The sequence below is a fragment of the Salmo salar genome, chromosome ssa17 (genome assembly GCF_905237065.1).
Source record: "Salmo salar chromosome ssa17, Ssal_v3.1, whole genome shotgun sequence".
Lineage (NCBI taxonomy): Eukaryota > Metazoa > Chordata > Actinopteri > Salmoniformes > Salmonidae > Salmo > Salmo salar.
In genome coordinates, this window is record NC_059458.1 from 66,301,522 (window position 1) to 66,324,821 (window position 23,300).

General features: G+C 44.7%; 1 protein-coding gene across 1 annotated transcript in view; it reads left to right on the plus strand.

Moving 5' to 3' along the window:
* Positions 1-23,300, plus strand: part of LOC106576444 (ankyrin repeat and sterile alpha motif domain-containing protein 1B) — a 309,496-nt gene that overhangs the window by 225,174 nt on the left and 61,022 nt on the right. Inside the window, 2 exon segments of the mRNA XM_045699996.1 lie at positions 15,895-15,993; positions 17,691-17,843. Of these exon segments, the coding sequence (XP_045555952.1) occupies positions 15,895-15,993; positions 17,691-17,843 (252 nt within the window).

The window sequence follows — 23,300 nt, forward strand, 5'->3', positions numbered from 1 at the left end:
AGGTTCTCCCATCTCCACAGTGGAACTCTGGATCTTTGTCAGAGTGACCATCGTGTTCTTGGTTGTGTTCTTGGAGTGACCTTCTCCCTTGATTGTTCAGTTTGGCCGGGCGGCCAGCTCTAGGAAGATTCTTAGTGGTTCCAAACTTCTTCCATTTAAGAATGATGGAGACCACTGTGTTCTTGGGGACCTTCAATGCTCAGACACTTTTTGGTACCCTTCCCCAGATCTGTGCCTCAACACAATCCTGTCTCGGAGCTCTACGGACAATTCCTTTGACCTCATGGCTTGGTTTCTGCTCTGACATGCCCTGTCAACTGTGGGACCTTATATAGACAGGTGTGTGCCTTTCCAAATCATATCCAATCAATTGAATTTACCACAGGTGGACTCCAATCATGTTGTAGAAACATCTCAAGGATGATCAATGGAAACAGGATGTTCTGGAGCTACATTTTTAATCTCGTAGCAAAGGGTCTGAATACTTATGTAAATAAAGTATTTCAGTTTTTTATTTGTAATAAATTAGCAAACATTTATAAAAATCTGTTTTTGCCTTGTCATTATGAGGTGTTGTGTGTAGATTGATGAGGGGAAAACACGATTTAATCAATTTTAGAATACGGCTGTAACGTAACAAAATGTGGAAAAAGTGAAGGGGTCTGAATACTTTCAGAATGCACTGTACGTGTGTGTGTGTGTGTGTGTGTGTGTGTGTGTGTTTGTGTTTGTGTGTGTGTAATAAAGGGTTTTGTGGGTGTTAGGTAGCCCTCCTCCTCCCACCATCTGTCTCTGCTCGCTGTGACCTGCATCTGTTTCTCCGGTTTCCCTGGTAACTGCAACACCAGTCTGCTGAGCCATGCAAGGTTCTGTACAGGCAGTTTAGATCTCTTTGTTGTGTGTGTGTGTGTGTGTGTGTGTGTGTGTGTGTGTGTGTGTGTGTGTGTGTGTGTGTGTGTGTGCACGTGCGCGCGCCATCCATCTAAATTATAATTTTGACATAACCCCCACTGACCTGCTGTAATGACGAGTTTATGAGAATGAGCTTCTGGCCATTGGTCATGTCCCATCACTGAGCTCCCATTAAATCTGTCTGTCTCTTTCTCTCTCTCACTATCCATCTTTCTCTCTGTCTGTCTGTCTGTCTGTCTGTCTGTCTGTCTGTCTGTCTGTCTGTCTGTCTGTCTGTCTGTCTGTCTGTCTGTCTGTCTGTCTGTCTGTCTGTCTGTCTGTCTGTCTGTCTGTCTGTCTGTCTGTCTGTCTGTCTGTCTGTCTGTCTGTCTGTCTGTCTGTCTGTCTGTCTGTCTGTCTGTCTGTCTGTCTCTCAGTAGGTAGCTATTTGGTTAACTATTTAGCAGTATTATGGCTTGGGGTAGAAGCTGTTCAGGGTCCTTTTGGTTCGAGACTTGGTGCATCAGTACCACTTTCCATGCGAGAGCAGAGAAAACAGTCTATGACTTGGGTGGCTGGAGTCTTTTTAGGGCGCTCCTTTGACACTGCCTGGTATAGAGGTAGATTTATGACTTTTTGATGGCAGGGAGCTCGGCCCCAGTGATGTACTGGGTCAATCGCACTACCCTCTGTAGCGCCTTGCATTCGGATGCCAAGCAGTTTCCATACGAAGCAGTGATGCAGTGTTGGAGTCAGGCGCGGCCATGCAGTCGTGGGTGAACAGGGAGTACAGGAGGGGACTGAGCACGCACCCCTGAGGATCCCCCGTGTTGAGGGTCAACATGCACATGTGTTGTTGCCTACTCTCACCATCTGGAGGCAGCCTGTCAGGAAGTCAAGGATCCAGTTTGCAGAGGGAGGTTCTCAGTACCAGGGTCCTGAGCTTAGTGATGAGCTTGGAGGGCACTACGGGGCTGAATGCTGAGCTGTAATCAATTAACAACATTCTCACATAGGTATTCCTTTTATCCAGGTGGGCGAGGGCAGTGTGGTGTGCAATAAGATTTTATCATCTGGTGTCTGGGATGATGTTGTTGATGTGAGCCATGACCAGCCTTTCAAAGCATTTCAAGCCTACAGATGTGATTGCTAAGGGGCAATAGTCATTTAAACATGTTACCTTGGCGATCATGGGCACAGGGACTATGGTGGTCGGCTTGAAACGTGTAGGTATTACAGACATGGTCAGGGAAAGGTTGAAAATGTCAGTGAAGACACTTGCCAGCTGCTCTGAGTATGTAGTCCATCTGGCCACTCGGCCGTGTGAATGTTAACCTGTTTAAAGATCGAACTCACATGGAGAGCAAGATCACACAATCCTCTGGAAAAGCTGGTGCTCTCATGTATGGTTAATTGTTTCTTACTTCGAAGCAAGCATTGAAGGCAATTAGCTCGTCTAGTAGGCTCGCGTCACTGGGCAGCTCGTGGCTTGGTTTCCCTTTGTAATCCGTGATAGTTTGCAAGCATCCAACGAGCGTCAGAGTCGGCATAGTAGGTTTCGATCTTAGTCCTGTATTGACGCTTTGCTTGTTTGATGGCTCATCACAATAACATTGTGAGCAAAATTATTAATCATATCACTTCAGTAAATGGTGTGTAAAGGCTTGATGACCTTAGATTTGAGCATGTGAAGCCTCCATTTCAGAAAATCCTCCTTTATCTCAAATGTCTCATTGGTGTTACCATCATTGGTGTTACCATCATTGGTGTTACTATTCCTACTGGTGGATGGTATCAATTGTTTAAGGTCATTAGCTACCATGTTAGTTGATTTTGAATGGGAAGATGTACCCAAATAAATAAAAAATTTAAATTAAAATAAGTTAATGTTTTCCAAAGATCCTTGCCCAAATGCCACCGTATTTTAAGAATGACCCACATACCATCACCCACACATACCATCCTATCCTTGTCACTCCCTACCCATTAGTATTATACTACTTTAGTCCAGCTCGCTCCCAGTCAAAAACTGCTGAGGGTGTCTGGCAGAAGTTCTGAGAGTCTGGGGAATTCTCCTCGCCTCGCCTCGCCTGGACCTTTTTTCCTTTATTTTATAAATCTGTGATCTCTTCCCCTGCTCTGAAATGCCTTTAGATATAATTAATATTGAATAAAGCCGTGCCGAAGCTTCTGCCCAGTCTCTTTCAAGTACCGGGGTTACTTCAAACTTCCCTATTGTTAGTTTCTATTTCTCTCTTTCCCTGATGCTGGAACATTCCGCCACACTAACTCGCTAGGAAGTATTTTCATGTTCTGTTTCTCTTTGAGGTTTCAGCCGCCGAGTGGCGAGGGAAACGGTTTGAGCTTCTTCCTTCAACTAGGAAACCTCGACGCGGTACACATCATTTCATATTCATGAGATGTTGGTCGACGGGGAGATAAATCATTGATTTGGTTTCCATTAGCCTTAGAAAGAAAACACTGGAAATTGATGGTGGCCATTTGAAAAAAAAACTACATTTTTTAGCACCACTCTATTCAGGAGGTGAAATTGACAGCAAACTGAAATGGGAACAACAGCTATGCTATGGAGAGGCCGCTTTTCCCATTACAGTTGCATGTCAAGTTCATGTGCTGGAATTGACTAGAGCCTAAATTAATTTGACCCTAACTCTGCTCACTACCACTGCAGTAAAGCCTACTGGGATCAACAGGCAAACGGAGACATGTACACACACACACACATACATTACACTCATGCGCATAACAATACACTCAAACACACACACACTCCCTACTTTACTCAAGCTTTGGTGATTGTTGTTGTTACCTTGACAACTCAGCGTCTTTCTCTGTCCACAATAGAGGGCCTGTGAGGGGGCGTGGTCTGTCACCTTAACCAGCCAGTAAAGGACAGCTGTTGGTCTGATTGATGTACGGATAGGGCGAGGGGGGAGGTGCCTGTCGTCATGGAGATGGGTGAAGATGACTTCTGTATTTACATTAAGGGGTCATTATGAAGGGGCTTAAATGGAGACAGATCTCTCTCCCGGTATAGACACACCACTAGATAATGCAGGTATGTGGGTGTGTGTGTGTAGGTGCGTATGCAATAGTTAGTATGTAGTAAATGGATTAGCCCATTCTCCTTGTGGAGTCCTCTGTATTAAGCCTTTTGCCCCATGCTACCTCTAACCCCCAACTCTGTTTATCAGAGGATAGAGAGAGAGAGTGCATGCAGAACTCTGCAAAAACATCCTCCTTGTACATCGTAAAGCACCAAGTAATGCATGCAGAGCAGAATTAGGCCGATACCCACTAATTATCAAAATCCAGAAAAGAGCCGTTAAATTCTACAACCACCTAAAAGGAAGCGGTTCCCAAACTTTCCATTACAAAGCCATCACCTATACAGAGATTAACCTGGAGAAGAGTCCCCTAAGCAAGCAAACAGACCCCACAGAGCCCCAGGATAGCAACACAATTAGACCCAACCAAACCATGAGATAACAAAAAGATAATTACTTAACACATTGGAAATCATTTTCCAAAAACAGAGCAAACTAGAATAATATTTGGCCCTAAACAGAGAGTAACAGTGGCAGAATACCTGACAACTGTGACTGAACCAAAATTAAGGAAAGTTTTGACTATGTACAGACTCAGTGAGCATAGCCATGCTATTGAGAAAGGCCACCGTAGGCAGACCTGGCTCTCAAGAGAAGACAGGCTATGTGCACAAGACAAATTATGTGGAAACTAAGCTGCACTTTCTAACCTCCTGCCAAATGTATGACCATATTAGAGACACATACAATGCATTCGTAAATTATTCAGACCCCTTGACTTTTTCCACATTTTGTTACGTTACAGCCTTATTCTAAAATGGATTAAATAAATACAAATCTTTATCAATCTACACACAATACCCCATAATGACAGTGAAAACAGGTTTTTAGAATTCTTTTGCAAATGAATTAAATATTTAAAACAGAAACGTCCCTTTTTCAGGACCCTGTCTTTCAAAGATAATTTGTATAAATCCAAATAACTTCACAGATCTTCATTGTGAAGGGTTTAAACACTATTTCCCATGCTTGTTCAATGAACCCTAAACAATGAATGAACATGCACCTGTGGAACGGTCGTTAAAACACTAACAGATTATCTTTGAAAGACAGGGTAGGCAATTAAGGTCAAAGTTATGAAAACTTAGGACACTAAAGAGGCATTTCTACTGACTCTGAAAAACACCAAAAGAAAGATGCCCAAGGTCCCTGCTCATCTGCGTGAACGTGCCTTAGGCATGCTGCAAGGAGGAATGAGGACTGCAGATGTGGCCAGGGCAATAAATTGCAGTGAAACCAAGATTGAACTCTTTGGCCTGAATGCCAAGCGTCATGTCTGGAGGAAACCTGGCACCATCCTTACAGAGAAGCAGGTTGGTGGCAGCAGCATGCTGTGGGGATGTTGTTCAGCAGCAGGGGCTGGGAGACGCAGGAGTGGCTTCGGGGACAAGTCTCTGAATGTCATTGAGTGGCCCAGCCAGAGCCCGGACTTGATCCTGATCGAACATCTCTGGAGAGACCTGAAAATAGCTGTGTAGCGTCGCTCCCCATTCAACCTGACAGAGCTTGAGAGGATCTACAGAGAAGAATGGGAGAATCTCCCCAAATACAGGTATGCCAAGCTGTCATACCCGAGAAGACTCGAGGCTGTAATCGTGCTTCCACAAAGTACTGAGTAATGGGTCTGAATACTTATGTAAATGTGATATTTACATTTTTTCTTTTTTATAAATTTGCAAAATGTCTGTTTTCACTTTGTCATTATTGGGTGTTGTGTGTAGATTGATGAGGGGGGAAAACAATTTAATAAATTTTAGAACAAGGCTGTAACGTAACAAAATGTAGATGAAGTGAAGGGGTCTGAATACATTCTGAATGCACTCTATTTCCCTCAGATTACAGAGACCCACAAAGAATTTAAAAACAAATCCAATTTTGATAAACTCCCATATCTATTTGGTGAAATACCACAGTGTTCCATCACAGCAGCAGGATTTATTACCTGTTGCCACAAGAAAAGGTCAAGCAGTGAAGAACAAACACCATTGTAAATATAACCAATATTTATGTTTATTTATTTTCCCTTTTGTACTTTAACTATTTGCACATCGTTATAACACTGTACATAGCCATAATATGACATTTGAAATGTCTCTATTCCTCTGAAACCTTTGTGAGTGTAATGTTTACATCTGTTGTTTATTTCTCTTTTGTTTATTATCTATTTCACTTGCTTTTTGCAATGTTAACATATGTTTCCCATGCAGAGAGAGAGAGAGAGAGAGAGAGAGAGAGAGAGAGAGAGAGAGAGAGAGAGAGAGAGAGAGAGAGAGAGAGAGAGAGAGAGAGAGAGAGAGAGAGAGAGAGAGAGAGAGAGAGAGAGAGAGAGAGAGAGAGAGAGAGAGAGAGAGAGAGAGAGAGAGAGAGAGAGAGAGAGAGAGAGAGAGAGAGAGAGAGAGAGAGAGAGAGAGAGAGAGAGTTAAAGTGAGTCAAACTGAGAATGAGAGACAGATTGAGTGATTTGTACTAGCTAGTCATTGAGCGCCTGTTGGTCTCGATAATGGATTTCAGGACCATCACAGAATATAAATGTCTTCCCTCTATCACTTTGGCTGTGGCAGGTAAACCCTGGGCTGTATGAATTTTAATTTCTGCTTTTTAAGGGTAGCATTGTGTGAAAGCACTACTATGGTCTTGATAATAGACCTATCAACAGATCAATTGAATTGACACAGTGAAGTGGACAAGATGTTTGCTGTTAATGAAAAGCACTTACTTGGGTAAAGTGTATTATTATTTGTTATGTTAAATGAACACACAGAGGTATTGCGATATTTCATGGTGTATTATTATTTGTTATATTAAATTAACACACAGAGATATTGCAATATTTCATGCTGTGTTGAACAAGTACATCAAAAATAATCTGGGAGCATGAGCAGCAGTGTGTGGTGTTGAACATGTACATCAAAATAATCTGGGAGCAGGAGCAGCAGTGTGTGGTGTTGAACAGGTACATCAAAATAATCTGGGAGCATGAGCAGCAGTGTGTGGTGTTGAACAGGTACATCAAAATAATCTGGGAGCATGAGCAGCAGTGTGTGGTGTTGAATAGGTACATCAAAATAATCTGGGAGCATGAGCAGTTGTTTGAACAGGTACATCAAAATAATCTGGGAGCATGAGCAGCAGTGTGTGGTGTTGAATAGGTACATCAAAATAATCTGGGAGCATGAGCAGCAGTGTGTGGTGTTGAATAGGTACATCAAAATAATCTGGGAGAATGAGCAGCAGTGTGTGGTGTTGAATAGGTACATCAAAATAATCTGGGAGCATGAGCAGCAGTGTGTGGTGTTGAATAGGTATCACAGCATTGAATTGTGCAGTTTAGCGAGGGTATAGAAATGGAATGTTATAGATAATGTATGTTGAACAAACATCTTTAAAGACTTTCTCTTCCGGAAGTTATGTTTATTCTATACATGGCATTACTATACCCTTAGCCTAACAGCTTCCTTTCCTCTTCTCCTTTCCTTGTCTCATTTCCTAGATAGGACCAGATAGGTTTTCAACATATTGCTGTAATTTGTCAAGCCCTTTGCAATCAATGGTCGTGAAGGGAAGGATATGAGAAAAGAAAGCCATTTATAACCATTGAGATGCAGCCAATGATGGTGTAGGTCATGGTAGAAGTTGAACCTATCCCGATCCTAACCTTTACTGTCATGAAGCTGTGAAAATAATATCATCCCTGGTTAGGGGTTGTTACGGGAAACCTCTACCTACCCCACTAATGTCATCATTAGCTCAGGGGTCAAAGTTGAATATGTCATGCAACCCCAGAGCAGAGATCAAAGGAAGTGATTACATAGGGTGCGTGTACACAGGCAGCCCAATTCAGATTTTCTTACACTAATTGGTCTTTTGAACAATCGGATGGGCTCTGAAATGGACTGTGATTGGTCAAAAGACCAATTAGTGATAAAAATATCAGAATTTGGCTGCCTGTCATAACGCAGCCATAGTGTGTGTGTGAGAGAGAGAGAGGGAGGGGGAAGAGAGGGAGAGAGATTCTATGAATAGAAAAGAAGGGCAGACGGAACAAGACAAACACCCTCAGCCTCTCTATCTCCCCCTGTCAGAGCGGCAAGCGATTTGTCATGTCTTTGAAGTCCCAGCCATCCGTCTCTGCCCCGGCTCTGGGTGCCATTACTCTGGTCTGGCGGTGTAGGGCGGTGACTGTAACAGATGCTTGGTGTTCTGGGCTCTCTTAATCAGCCTGAGTGGTCTATCGAACAAGGGCACTGGAGGAGACTGTGTGTGTTTCAAATGGCCCTCAAATGGCCCCTATTCCCATGTAGTGAAACACTTTGGCTAGTAAATTCAATACAACTGTATTTACAGTGAGGGAAAAAAGTATTTGATCCCCTGCTGATTTTGTACGTTTGCCCACTTACAAAGAAATGATCAGTCTATAATTTTAATAGTAGGTTTATTTGAACAGTGAGAGACAGAATAACAACAAAAAAATCCAGAAAAACGCATGTCAAAAATGTTATCAAATGAATTGCATTTTAATGAGGGAAATAAGTATTTGACCCCTCTGCAAAACATGACTTAGTACTTGGTGGCAAAACCCTTGTTGGCAATCACAGAGGTCAGACGTTTCTTGTAGTTGGCCACCAGGTTTGCACACATCTCAGGAGGGATTTTGTCCCACTCCTCTTTGCAGATCTTCTCCAAGTCATTTGAGGCTGACGTTTGGCAACTCGAACCTTCAGCTCCCTCCACAGATTTTCTATGGGATTAAGGTCTGGAGACTGGCTAGGCCACTCCAGGACCTTAATGTGCTTCTTCTTGAGCTACGCCTTTGTTGCCTTGGCCGTGTGTTTTGGGTCATTGTCATGCTGGAATACCCATCCACGACACATTTTCAATGCCCTGGCTGAGGGAAGGAGGTTCTCACCCAAGATTTGACGGGACATGGCCCCATCCATCGTCTCTTTGATGCGGTGAAGTTGTCCTGTCCCCTTAGCAGAAAAACACCCCCAAAACATAATGTTTACACCTCCATGTTTGACGGTGGGGATGGTGTTCTTGGGGTCATAGGCAGCATTCCTCCTCCTCCAAACACGGCGAGTTGAGTTGATGTCAAAGAGCTCCATTTTGGTCTCATCTGACCACAACACTTTCACCAGTTGTCCTCTGAGTCATTCAGATGTTCATTGGCAAACTTCAGATGGGCATGTATATGTATTCTTGAGCAGGGGGACCTTGCGGGCGCTGCAGGATTTCAGTCCTTCACGGCGTAGTGTGTTACCAATTGTTTTCTTGGTGATTATGGTCCCAATGTCTTGAGATCATTGACAAGATTCTCCCGTGTAGTTCTGGGCTGATTCCTCACTGTTCTCATGATCATTGCAACTCCACGAGGTGAGATCTTGCATGGAGCCCCAGGCCAAGGGATATTGACAGTTCTTTTGTGTTTCTTCCATTTGCGAATAATCACACCAAATGTTGTCACCTTCTCACCAAGTTGCTTGGCGATGGTCTTGTAGCCCATTCCAGCCTTGTGTAGGTCTACAATCTTGTCCCTGACATCCTTGGAGAGCTCTTTGGTCTAGGCCATGATGGAGAGTTTGGAATCTGATTGATTGATTGCTTCTGTGGACAGGTGTCTTTTTTACAGGTAACAAACTGAGATTAGGAGCACTCCCTTTAAGAGTGTGCTCCTAATCTCAGCTCGTTACCTGTATAAAAGACACCTTGCATCCAGAAATCTTTCTGATTGAGAGGGGGTCAAATAATTATTTCCCTCATTAAAATGCTAATCAATTTATAACATTTCTGACATGCGTTTTTCTGGATATTTTTGTTGTTATTCTGTCTCTCACTGTTGAAATAAACCTACCATTAAAATTATAGACTGATCCTTTCTTTGTCAGTGGGCAAACGTACAAAATCAGCAGGGGATCAAATACTTTTTTCCCCCACTGTATACCCTAAGATATTGCAACTTGCGTCCTCTAATTCAATACAATAGCATCATGTTACCCTAATGTACCGCCCCATACAGTACATAAATACAACATAAGCCCATGGCTCTTGGTCTATAGAGAGCAGCAGGTTAGAGGTTCACGTTGAGGAGGACATGAAAAAGATTGCTGTGAAATCTGCCGTTCCATTCCTCCTTCATCCCTGTCTTCAGTGCTTCAGATCGATAGCTATCTGTGTTATTGTCTAGCCAGGCCAAGAGAGAGGGAGATTAAGAGAGGGGATGAATGAGATGTGGAAATGTGACAAGTTCAGTCCCCCTACCAGGTGTGATCTGTGTCTGGGCTTTAGTACAGCCTGAGGCTGGGGCTCCACAGAGAGAGAGAGACAAACCCCAGAACCTCACCTCTCTGGTGCCTCTGTTTCTCTCTCTATGTTTCTGACTCTGATTCTCTCTCGCTCTCTCTTTCTGTCTTTCTCTGTCCCTCTCTCCTCTATTCACTATTTCTGTCTGTCTGTCTGTCTGTCTGTCTGTCTGTCTGTCTGTCTGTCTGTCTGTCTGTCTGTCTGTCTGTCTGTCTGTCTGTCTGTCTGTCTGTCTGTCTGTCTGTCTGTCTGTCTGTCTGTCTGTCTGTCTGTCTGTCTGTCTGTCTGTCTGTCTCTATGTCTGTCTCTATGTCTGTCTCTATGTCTCTCGCTCTCGCTCTCTCTGTCAATTTCAATTTCAATGTAAGGGCCTTTATTGGCATGGGAAACATATGTTTACATTGCCAAAGCAAGTGAAATAGATTATAAACAAAAGTAAAATAAACAATACAAAATTGACAGTAAACATTACACTTTCAAAAGTAAAAAAATAATAACGACATTTGTCATATTATGTCTATATACAGTGTTGTAATGATGTAAAAATAGTTAAAGTACAAAAGGGAAAATAAATAAACATAAATATATGTTGTATTTACAATGGTGTTTGTTTTTCACTGGTTTCCTTTTCCTTGTGGCAACAGCTCACAAATGTTGCTGCTGTGATTGCACATTGGTATTTCACCCAATAGTTATGGGAGTTTATCAAAATTGGATTTGTTTTCGAAATCTTTGTGGGTCTGTGTAATCTGAGGGAAATATGTGTCTCTAATATGGTCATACATTTGGCAGCAGGTTAGGAAGTGCAGCTCAGTTTCCACCTCATTTTGTGGGCAGTGTGCACATAGCCTGTCTTCTCTTGAGAGCCAGGTCTGCCAACGGCGGCCTTTCTCAATAGCAAGGCTATCCTCACTGTGTCTGTACATAGTCAAAGATTTCCTTAATGTTGAGTCAGTTACAGTGGTCAGGTATTCTGCCACTGTGTACTCTGTTTAGGACCAAATAGTATTCTAGTTTTCTCTGTTTTTTGGTAAATGTTTTAAGTAATTATCTTTTAGTTTTCTCATGATTTGGTTGGGTCTAATTGTGTTGTTGTCCTGGGGCTCTGTGGGGTCTGATTGTGTTTGTGAACAGAGCCCCAGGACCAGCTTGCTTAGGTTTATTTATCTGTAGGTGATGGCTTTGTTATGGATGGTTTTGGGAATTGCTTCCTTTTAGGTGGTTGTAGAATTTGACGTCTATTTTCTGGATTTTGATCATTAGCGGGTATCGGCCTAATTCTGTTCTGCATGCATTATTGGGTGTTTTTGCAGAATTCTGCATGCAGAGTCTCAATTTGATGTTTGTCCCATTATTGGTTGGTGAGCGGACCCCAGACCTCACAACTATAAAGGGCAATGGGTTCTATAACTAATTCAAGTATTTTTAGCCAGATCCTAATTGTCGACTGTTATGTTCCTTTTGATGGCATTGAAGGCCCTTCTTGTCTTGTCTCAGATAGGTCACAGCTTTGTGGAAGTTACCTGTGGTGCTGATGTTTAGGCCGAGGTATCTATAGTTTTTTGTGTGCTCTAGGCCACGGTGTCTAGATGGAAATTGTATTTGTGGTCCTGGTAACTGGACCTTTTTTGGAACACCATTATTTTTGTCTTACTGAGATTTACTGTCAGGGCCCGGGTCTGACAGAATTGGTGCAGAAGATGTAGGTGCTGCTGTAGGCCCTCCTGGTTAGGGGACAGAAGCACCAGATCATCAGTAGACATTTGACTACAGATTCTAGTAGGGCGAGGCCAGATGCTGCAGACTGTTCTAGTGCCCTCGCCAATTCGTTGATATATATGATGAAGAGGTGGGGCTTAAGCTGCATCCCTTTTTGAAGAGAGCGCCGGATGGCTGCCATTTTATGGGCTCTTAACCAACCGTGTTGTTTTTTTTTTTTTTTTGCATTGCTTATGACTTATTTTATACATAATGTTGCTACTACTGTCTCTTATGACCGAAAAGAGCTTCTGGACATCAGAACAGCGATTACTCACCTTGAACTGGGTGAATCATTTTTCTTAAATGAGTCGGACGAGAGGTATTTACTCCAGACACCCAAACAGGCCCTCATCCTCGTCATTGGCCAGAGAAAGAGATGTAGGTATCGCGGGAGGAGATCGGGGTGCCTTGTGAGGATCCGGCGACGAGTGGCTAATCTGCATTTGCCATCGGTACTATTGGCCAACGTACAATCGCTGGATAATTAAGTGGACGAACAACAAGCACATATCTCCTACCAACAGGACATTCAAAACTGTAATATCTTATGTTTCACCGAGTCGTGGCTGAACGACGACATGAATAACATACAGCTGGTGGGTTATACATTGTATCGGCAGGATCGAACAGCAGCCTCTGATAAGAAAAGGGGTGAAGGTCTATGTATATTTGTAAACAACAGCTGGTGCACTTGATAAGCTGTAGACCACACTATCTACCTAGAGAGTTTTCATCTATATTCTTTGTAGCTGTCTATTTATCACCACAAACTGATGCTGGCACTAAGACCGCACCCAATGAGCTGTATACAGCCATAAGCAAACAGGAAAACGCTCATCCAGAGGCGGCGCTCCTAGTGGCCGGGGACTTTAATGCAGGGAAACTTAAATCCGTTTTGCCTCATTTCTACCAACATGTTAAATGTGCAACCAGAGGGAAAAAACTGTAGACCATCTTTACTCCACAGACAGAGACGCGTACAAAGCTCTCCCTCGCCCTCCATTTGGCAAATCTGACCATAATTATATCCTCCTGATTCCTGCTTACAAGCTAAACTTAAACCAGGAAGCACCAGTGACTCGGTCAATAAAAAAGTGGTCAGATGAAGCAGATGCTAAGCTACAAGACTGTTTTGCTAGCACAGACTGGAATATGTTCCGGGATTCTTCCGATGGCATTGAGGAGTACACCACATCAGTCAATGGCTTCATCAATAAGTGCATCGACGACATCGTCCCAACAGTGACTGTATGTAAATACCCCAACCAGAAGCCATGGACTACAGGCAACATCCGCACTGAGCTAAAGGGTAGAGCTGCCGCTTTCAAGGAGCGGGACTCGAACCCGGAAGCTTATAAGAAACCCCGCTATGCCTTCCGACGAACCATCAAACAAGCAAAGCGTTAATACAGGACTAAGATCGAATCGTACTACACCAGCTCTGACACTCGTCGGATGTGGCAGGGCTTGCAAACTATCACGGATTACCAAGAGAGCTGAGAGCTGCCCAGTGACACGAGCCTACCAGACGAGCTAAATTACTTCTATGCTCGCTTCGAGGCAAGTAACACTGAAACATGCATGAGAGCATCAGCTGTTCCGGATAACTGTGTGATCACGCTCTCCGCAGCCAATGTGAGGAAGATCTTTAAACAGGTCAACATTCACAAGGCCGCAGGGCCAGACGGATTACCAGGACGTGTACTCCGAGCATGCGCTGACCAACTGGCAAGTGTCTTCACTGACATTTTCTGTAATCAGTAGTACCAACATGTTTCAAGCAGACCACCATAGTCCCAGGGTCCCTAAACACCTCCCTCTGCAACTGGATCCTGGACTTCCTGACGGGCCGCACCCACGCTGATCCTCAACACGGAGGCCCTTCAGGGGTGCGTGCTCAGTCCCCTCCTGTACTCCATGTTCACTCATGACTGCACTGCCAAACACAACTCCAACACCATCATTAAGTTTGCCGATGACACAACAGTAGTAGGCCTGATCTCCGACAACAACGAGACAGCCTTTAAGGAGGACATCAGAGACCTGGCCGTGTGGTGCCAGGACAACAACCTCTCCCTTAACGTGATCAAGACAAAGGAGATGATCGTGGACTACAGGAAAAGGAAGACCGAGCACGCCCCCATTCTAATCAACGGGGCTGTAGTGGAGCAGGTTGAGAGCTTCAAGTTCCTTGGTGTCCACATCACAAACTAACATGGTCCAAGCACACCAAGACAGTCGTAAAGAGGGCACGACAAAACCTATTCCCCCTCAGGAGACTGAAAAGATTTGGCATGGGTCCTCAGATCCTCAAAAGGTTCTACAGCTGCACCATCGAGAGCATCCTGACGGTTGCATCACTGCCTGGTATGGCAACTACTCGGCCTCCGACCGCAAGGCACTACAGAGGGTAGTGCGTACGGCCCAGTGCATCACTGGGGCCAAGCTTCCTGCCATCCAGGACCTCTATACCAGGCGGTTTCAGAGGAAGGTGCTAAAAATTGTCAAAGACTCCAGCCACCCTAGTCATAGACTGTTCTCTCTGCTACCGCACGGCAAGTGATACCGGAGCGCCAGTCTAGGTCCAAGAGGCTTCTAAACAGCTTCTACCCCCAAGCCATTAGACTCCTGAACATCTAATCAAATGGCTACCCAGACTATTTGCATCGTGCAGGGTGAATACGTGGCATGTCGTACAGTAATTTGGTTAAAAACATTTTTTTGACATTTGCTCAGTACATTGTTGTTGCTGAGGAAATGTACGAGTCTGCTGTTAAGGATAATGCAGAGTATTTTCCCAAGGTTGCTGTTGACACATATCCCACTGTAATTATTACAGTCAAATTTGTCTCCACTTTTGTGGATTGGGGTGATCAGTCCTTCGTTCCAAATATTGAGGAAGATGCCAGAGCTGAGGATGATGTTAAAGAGTTTATTAAGTATAGCCAATTGCAATTTGTGGTCTGTATATTTTATTATTTAGGATACCATCACAGGCCTTTTTGGGTTGGAGGGTTTGTATTTTGTCCTGTAGTTCATTCAATGTAATTGGAGAATCCAGTGGGGTTCTGGTAGTCTTTAACAGTTGATTCTAAGATTTGTATTTAGTCATGTGTATGTTTTTGCTGTTTGTTCTTTGTTATAGAGCCAAAAAGATTGGAGGTGGTTTATCCATACATCTCCATTTTAGATAGATAACTCTTCGTGTTGTTGTTTGTTTAGAGTTTTCCAATTATCCCAGAAGTGGTTAGATTCTATGGATTCTTCAATTACATTGAGCTGATTTCTGACGTGCAATTCCTTCTGTCTCTCTCTCTGTCTCTCCCCCTGTCTTTCTCTCCCCCTCTCTTTCTTTTCCCCTCTCGCTCTGTCTCCCTCTGACTCAGTCTCTCTCTTTCTCTCTTTCTTCCTCTGACTCTGATTCTCTCGCTCTCTCAAATGCTCTCTTTCTGTATTTCTCTCTGTCTATCGCTCCCTCTCTCCTTTATTCACTCCTTTCTGTCTGTCTGTCTGTCTGTCTGTCTGTCTGTCTGTCTGTCTGTCTGTCTGTCTGTCTGTCTGTCTGTCTGTCTGTCTGTCTGTCTGTCTGTCTGTCTGTCTCTATGTCTGTCTCTATGTCTGTCTGTCTGTCTGTCTGTCTCTATGTCTGTCTGTCTGTCTGTCTCTATGTCTGTCTGTCTCTATGTCTGTCTCTATGTCTCTCGCTCTCGCTCTCTCTGTCAATTGGGATGGGTGGAGTAGTGAACAGAGGTCTCTGCATGATGATGTCACTGATCAATGGACTGATGATGTCATGTGTATGTTCCCCATGCAGGGCAGTAACGTGGTGGAGGACCAGGACCTGCTGGAGATCGGGATCCTCAACTCAGCCCACAGACAGAGGCTGCTACAGGCCATACGCCTACTGCCAAGGGTCAGTACTGTGTGCGTGCGTTTGCGTGTACTGCAGTAAAAATGAATCTAGCATCATTAGGATTCTGTGGAGGGGATAACATCAGAAGATGAGCTCTTCACCAGTATTAATGAAATATTGTATATTGTATTTGTGCATCTCTGAGCGACGTTCTATCTAATCCTGGGGTCATTTCATGTTTTCATGTGTATCAGAGCTCTAAAAACGTTATAACATTCAAAATGGTTGAATCGTTCCTTGTGCAGTCATACACACAACCAATATAGCCAACTAAGTGAGAGATGTCAATTAAATGAGCGAGGGAGGGAGGAAGGATCTCTGGGTAACCAATCTTCTTAAATTTCATCTCAGTCAGCACTTTCCTTCTCTCATCCCTGCAAAGTTTTCAAACGACAGAGAAATACTCTCTCTCTTCTCCCTCACCTTGTGGAAAGAAGGATGCACATTTTAGGAAAATGTCACACGATGTGCTCACTCCAAAGTCCCAACTCTTCTTCAAAGTTGGATGCCGAGTCCTTATTACTTCAGATATATCCTCTTCTATGAGACAAAGCATAATGCTCGTCTCCTCTGAAGTCGTGTTGACTGTATTGCAAAAGAAAGCGCGGAGACGCACTTACTGTGAAATATATTCTCACGTCACATAGGCCAACACACCATACCAAGTAAATATAGGGAAGAATAAGATGCATTTGCCTAATCCTAAATAAACCTTTAGGCCCTACACCTCTTGTTGATCTGAAGGATTTAGATAGCTATTCTGTAAGCAGTATGGAACTAGCCCTTCCTCTCCCTCTGAATGGCTAGATCAAATCAAATGTATTTATATAGCCCTTCTTACATCAGCTGATATCTCAAAGTGCTGTACAGAAACCCAGCCTAAAACCCCAAACAGCAAGTAATGCATGTGAAAGAAGCACGGTGGCTAGGAAAAACTCCCTAGGAAAAACTCCCTAGAAAGGACAAAATCTAAGAAGAAACCTAGAGAGGAACCAGGCTATGAGGGGTGGCCAGTCCTCTTCTGACTGTGCTGGCTGGATATTATAACAGAACAGGGCCAAGATGTTCAAATGTTCATAAATGACCAGCATGGTCAAATAATAATAATCACAGTAGTTGTCGAGGGTGCAACAAGTCAGCACCTCAGGTGGGATTTTCTCTATCATGCTTATCATGTCCTTGGGTGCTAAGGGTTGATATGGAATTCAGAATCTTATATTCAATTTCTGTATTGAAGTCATCATTTTACATGCAGCACAGGCTATCCTTGCCCTCCCTCCCTCCATCTGTCTTCGTCCAGTTTGAGCCTTTGATGGTGTACTCTAGTTATTATGTCATCTATATATCTGTAATTTATTGAAGATCTCCTTCCCTCTCTGCTCCCTCCTTCCCTCTCTGCTCCCTCCTTTCCTCACTCCCTGCCTCCCTCCTTTCCTCACTCCCTGTCTCCCTCTCTGCCCCCCTCCCTCCTTCCTGCCTCCCTGCCTCCTTCCTTTCCTCCCTCCCTGCCTCCTTCCTTTCCTCCCTCTCTGCCCCCCTTCCTCCTTTCCTCCCTCCCTGTATCCCTCTCTGCCCCCTCCCTCCTTTCCTCCCTCCCTGCCTCTCTCTCTCTGCCCCCCTCCCTAGTTTGAGTGTCCTGTATCCTTGCTCTTCATATCATCTAGTAACAGTCTGTCCCCTCCTCCTTCCCCCTCCAGGTGCGTCCTATTGGCTATGACGGTAACAACCCCACGTCAGTGGCTGAGTGGCTGGAGTCTCTGGAGCTGGGAGACTACACTAAGTCCTTCCTCATCAACGGATACACCTCCATGGAACTGGTCAGGAAGATCTGGGAGATAGAACTCATCAATGTGAGTCTATTACTGGTTATTGCTGGTTATTGCTCTTTTTTAATGTGCTTGCTGAAAACACACTGCTGTTATTCCCCATACACTACTATAGAAATACTGACTGAAGAAGACAGTAGAAGCAAGCACACACATTACTGTCAGTAAATGTTCATTTTCTAGTTTATTAGGATCTATCTTTAGTCAACAGAACAGATAGAAGATGACACGGGGAGCACAGGTGGTGGTCACATGGTCCCCCTGACAGATTGTGTCGTCTTTGGATCGTTGGAACACACCGCTTGGTTGTTGGGTTACAGGTTGGTTGGTTGGTTGGTTGGGGAAACCCTTCAGTGAGTGAGTGGTTGGTTGGTGGATTGCAGGGTTGGTTGGTTGGTTGGTGGATTGCAGGGTTGGTGGGTTGGTTACAGGGCTGGTTACAGGGTTGATTACAGGGTTGATTACAGGGTTGGTGGGTTGATTACAGGGTTGGTGGGTTGATTACAGGGTTGGTGGGTTGATTACAGGGTTGGTGGGTTGATTACAGGGTTGGTGGGTTGATTACAGGGTTGGTGGGTTGATTACAGGGTTGGTGGGTTGATTACAGGGTTGGTTACAGGGTTGATTACAGGGTTGGTGGGTTGATTACAGGGTTGGTGGGTTGATTACAGGGTTGGTGGGTTGATTACAGGGTTGGTGGGTTGATTACAGGGTTGGTGGGTTGATTACAGGGTTGGTGGGTTGATTACAGGGTTGGTGGGTTGGCTACATGGTTGGTTACAGGGTTGATTACAGGGTTGGTTACAGGGTTGATTACAGGGTTGGTTACAGGGTTGATTACAGGGTTGGTGGGTTGATTACAGGGTTGGTTACAGGGTTGGTGGGTTGGTTACAGGGTTGATTACAGGGTTGGTTACAGGGTTGGTGTGTTGGTTACAGGGTTGGTTACAGGGTTGGTTACAGGGTTGATTACAGGGTTGGTTGCAGGGTTGGTTACAGGGTTGGTTACAGGGTTGGTTACAGCGTTGGTGGGTTGATTACAGGGTTGGTTACAGGGTTGGTGGGTTGGTTACAGGGTTGATTACAGGGTTGGTTACAGGGTTGGTGTGTTGGTTACAGGGTTGGTTACAGGGTTGGTTACAGGGTTGATTACAGGGTTGGTTGCAGGGTTGGTGGGTTGGTTACAGGGTTGGTTACAGGGTTGGTTACAGCGTTGGTGGGTTGATTACAGGGTTGGTTACAGGGTTGGTGGGTTGGTTACAGGGTTGATTACAGGGTTGGTTACAGGGTTGGTGTGTTGGTTACAGGGTTGGTTACAGGGTTGGTTACAGGGTTGATTACAGGGTTGGTTGCAGGGTTGGTTACAGGGTTGGTTACAGGGTTGGTTACAGGGTTGGTTACAGGGTTGGCGGGTGGGTTACAGGGTTGGCGGGTTGGTTACAAGGTTGGCGGGTTGGTTACAGGGTTGGCGGGTGGGTTACAGGGTTGGCGGGTGGGTTACAGGGTTGGCGGGTGGGTTACAGGGTTGGCGGGTGGGTTACAGGGTTGGCGGGTGGGTTACAGGGTTGGTTACAGGGTTGGTGGGTTGGTTACAGGGTGGGTTGGTTACAGGGTTGGTGGGTTGGTTACAGGGTTGGTGGGTTGGTTACAGGGTTGGCGGGTTGGTTACAGGGTTGGCGGGTGGGTTACAGGGTTGGTTACAGGGTTGGTGGGTTGGTTACAGGGGGGTTGGTTACAGGGGGGTTGGTTACAGGGTTGGTTACAGGGGGTTGGTTACAGGGTTGGTGGGTTGGTTACAGGGGTTGGTTACAGGGTTGGCGGGTGGGTTACAGGGTTGGCGGGTGGGTTACAGGGTTGGCGGGTGGGTTACAGGGTTGGCGGGTGGGTTACAGGGTTGGCGGGTGGGTTACAGGGTTGGTTACAGGGTTGGTGGGTTGGTTACAGGGTTGGTGGGTTGGTTACAGGGTTGGTGGGTTGGTTACAGGGTTGGCGGGTTGGTTACAGGGTTGGCGGGTGGGTTACAGGGTTGGTTACAGGGTTGGTGGGTTGGTTACAGGGGGGTTGGTTACAGGGTTGGTTACAGGGTTGGTGGGTTGGTGGGTTGGTTACAGGGTTGGTGGGTTGGTTACAGGGTTGGTTACAGGGGGGTTGGTTACAGGGTTGGTGGGTTGGTTACAGGGGGGTTGGTTACAGGGTTGGTGGGTTGGTTACAGGGGGGTTGGTTACAGGGGGGTTGGTTACAGGGTTGGTGGGTTGGTTACAGGGTTGGTTACAGGGTTGGTGGGTTGGTTACAGGGTTGGTGGGTTGGTTACAGGGTTGGTTACAGGGGGGTTGGTTACAGGGTTGGTTACAGGGTTGGTGGGTTGGTTACAGGGGGGTTGGTTACAGGGTTGGTGGGTTGGTTGGAGAAATGTTTGAGGCATTTTCTTCCAATACTTATTGTACTCTGCTGAACTGTAATAGCAGCCTAGTTCATTTGTTCAGAGATATGCTACTATATGTAAGAGCTTTCTGGGAATCAATGTCAATTGTCAGACACACACATGTACTGTACGCTAACACACACACACCTCCTGTATTTAGTGGTCAGAGTTGATTAAATTGAGTGCCTGCTGGTTTCTGTGAGAAGAGAGGAGGATGGTGTGTTTTCTCTCCTCCAGGGCGGTATGAAGGGATGACTGATCCACTGGTGTAGGTGGAGAGGTAGGGAGAGGTAGGGAGAGGTAGGGAGAGGTGGAGAGGTAGGAAGAGGTGGAGAGGTAGAGAGAGAGAGGTAGAGTGAGAGAGGGGTTATATAAGCACTTGGGAGGCAATGTCTCACAACACCGGGGAAACCACCCACACTGTTTGTCCAGGGCGATGTGTAACACCGCTGTGCAGGGTCTCAGTGGCCTGCTTTCCTTGTCTACTCTCTCTCTTCTGGGGGTGCAATGCATCTCAGTAGTCTGAGGTCATCTCCTTTCCTCTCTCCTCTCTGATCTGAAAACAAATGGGGAGGTGAAACGTATTACAGAAGGTGGGTGTTAGTATACTGTTCAGATGGAGGAGAGGGATGGGGAGAGGAAATGGCTGTAGAGGCTTGAGAGGAGGGTGTAGTTTGAGTTAGAGCCACAGGAGGGTAGAGAAGAGACCCGCAAAGATATTCAGTTCTGCATAAAACTCTGTGTGTGTGTATGTACACTCCCCTGCATTTGTGTGTGTGTGTGTGTGTGTGTGTGTGTGTGTGTGTGTGTGTGTGTGTGTGTGTGTGTGTGTGTGTGTGTGTGTGTGTGTGTGTGTGTGTGTGCGTGTGTGCGTGTGCGTGTGTGAGTTAATTTCAGTGCAATAGTTCATCTCTGTCAGATGTGGGACTCCCGTTCACACTATTATTAATTAAAACACATTGCTTCATTAGCACTTGAGCGTGTGACTCCAGTGTGTGTGTGCGCGCGAGTGTGTGGTTCCTCAATACCAATCATTGAGAGCATGACTCCCGCTTCCCTCGCCTGATTACTGTATACAAATGACAGTACCATTACATTTGGGTTAGGGGGTTTCCACTGCGTCACACTGACACTGGGGACAGGAAAGAGGATGGGAACGACGTGTGTGTGTTTGGTGACAGAGAGAAGCCCTATAATGAGTATAGGAGGAGTGCAGCTGGACTCTGTCTCTGGGGTGATGGAGAGGTCAATGCTCTTCACACTGGCTACTGGTGAGAGAGAGCACAATTACACCCAACTAAATGATCAAACAAAAAGAGAAATACTTGACACCTTGGAAAGAATTAAACAAAGAACTGAGCAAACTGGAATGCTATTTGGTCCTAAACAGAGTACACAGTGGCAGAATACCTGACCACTGTAACTGACTCAACATTAAGGAAATCTTTGACTATGTACAGACACAGTGAGGATAGCCTTGCTATTGAGAAAGGCCGCCGTTGGCAGACCTGGCTCTCAAGAGAAGACAGGCTATGTGCACACTGCCCACAAAATGAGGTGGAAACTGAGCTGCACTTCCTAACCTGCTGCCAAATGTATGACCATATTAGAGACACATATTTCCCTCAGATTACACAGACCCACAAAGATTTCGAAAACAAATCCAATTTTGATAAACTCCCATAACTATTGGGTGAAATACCAATGTGCAATCACAGCAGCAACATTTGTGAGCTGTTGCCACAAGGAAAAGGAAACCAGTGAAAAACAAACACCATTGTAAATACAACATATATTTATGTTTATTTATTTTCCCTTTTGTACTTTAACTATTTTTACATCATTACAACACTGTATATAGACATAATATGACAAATGTCATTATTATTTTTTTACTTTTGTAAGTGTAATGTTTACTGTCAATTTTGTATTGTTTATTTTACTTTTGTTTATAATCTATTTCACTTGCTTTGGCAATGTAAACATATGTTTCCCATGCCAATAAAGGCCCTTACATTGAAATTGAAAGAGAGAGCGAGACATAGAGACAGACAGACATAGAGACAGACAGACATAGAGACAGACAGACATAGAGACAGACAGACATAGAGACAGACATAGAGACAGACAGACAGACAGACAGACAGACAGACAGACAGACAGACAGACAGACAGACAGACAGACAGACAGACAGACAGACAGACAGACAGACAGACAGACATTTGTGAGCTGTTGCCACAAGAAAAAGGTCAACCAGTGAAGAACAAACACCATTGTAAATACAACCTATATTTATGTTGATTTATTTCCCTTTTGTACTTTAACTATTTGCGCATCGTTACAACACTCTACATAGCCATAATGTGACATTAGAAATGTCACAAAACTTCTGTGAGTGTACTGTTTACTGTTAATTTTTGTTGTTTCACTTGATTTGGCAATCTAAAATATGTTTCCCATGCCAATAAAGCCATTTAAAATTGAGAGAGAGTATGTGTGTGTGTATGTATATGTATATATATGAGAGATAGAGTATAGAGAGAGAGAATATATATATATAGAGAGAGAGAGAGAGAATACCATGAGAGAGAGATGGTAAATAACAGAGGGAGAGTGATGGGGAGAATTGTTTCTCGATTGCTTTCCCAGTAAATCACTTTACTTTATAATCGCAATGGGCCACAGATTCTGTGGCGACCGGGGAGACAATGGAGAGGCGGAGGGCCATTGTGGAAAGGTTTCAAACAGAACTAGGTGTCTGTGTGTGTACATATACAGGCCTGCTGTTGTGGGATTAGAATAATGTTCCTCCAGAAACACCTCTTAATCCTTCCTCTTCTATATATACATACACACACACACACACACACACACACACACACACACACACACACACACACACACACACACACACACACACACACACACACACACACACACACACACACACACACAAAACTAACTTGATAGACCGGTTGCAAGAGCTTCCTTGTTGCAACTGTCAATGAGCTAGACGTCAATGCTTCCATCTTCAGAACAGATCGCCAGGCCTCTCT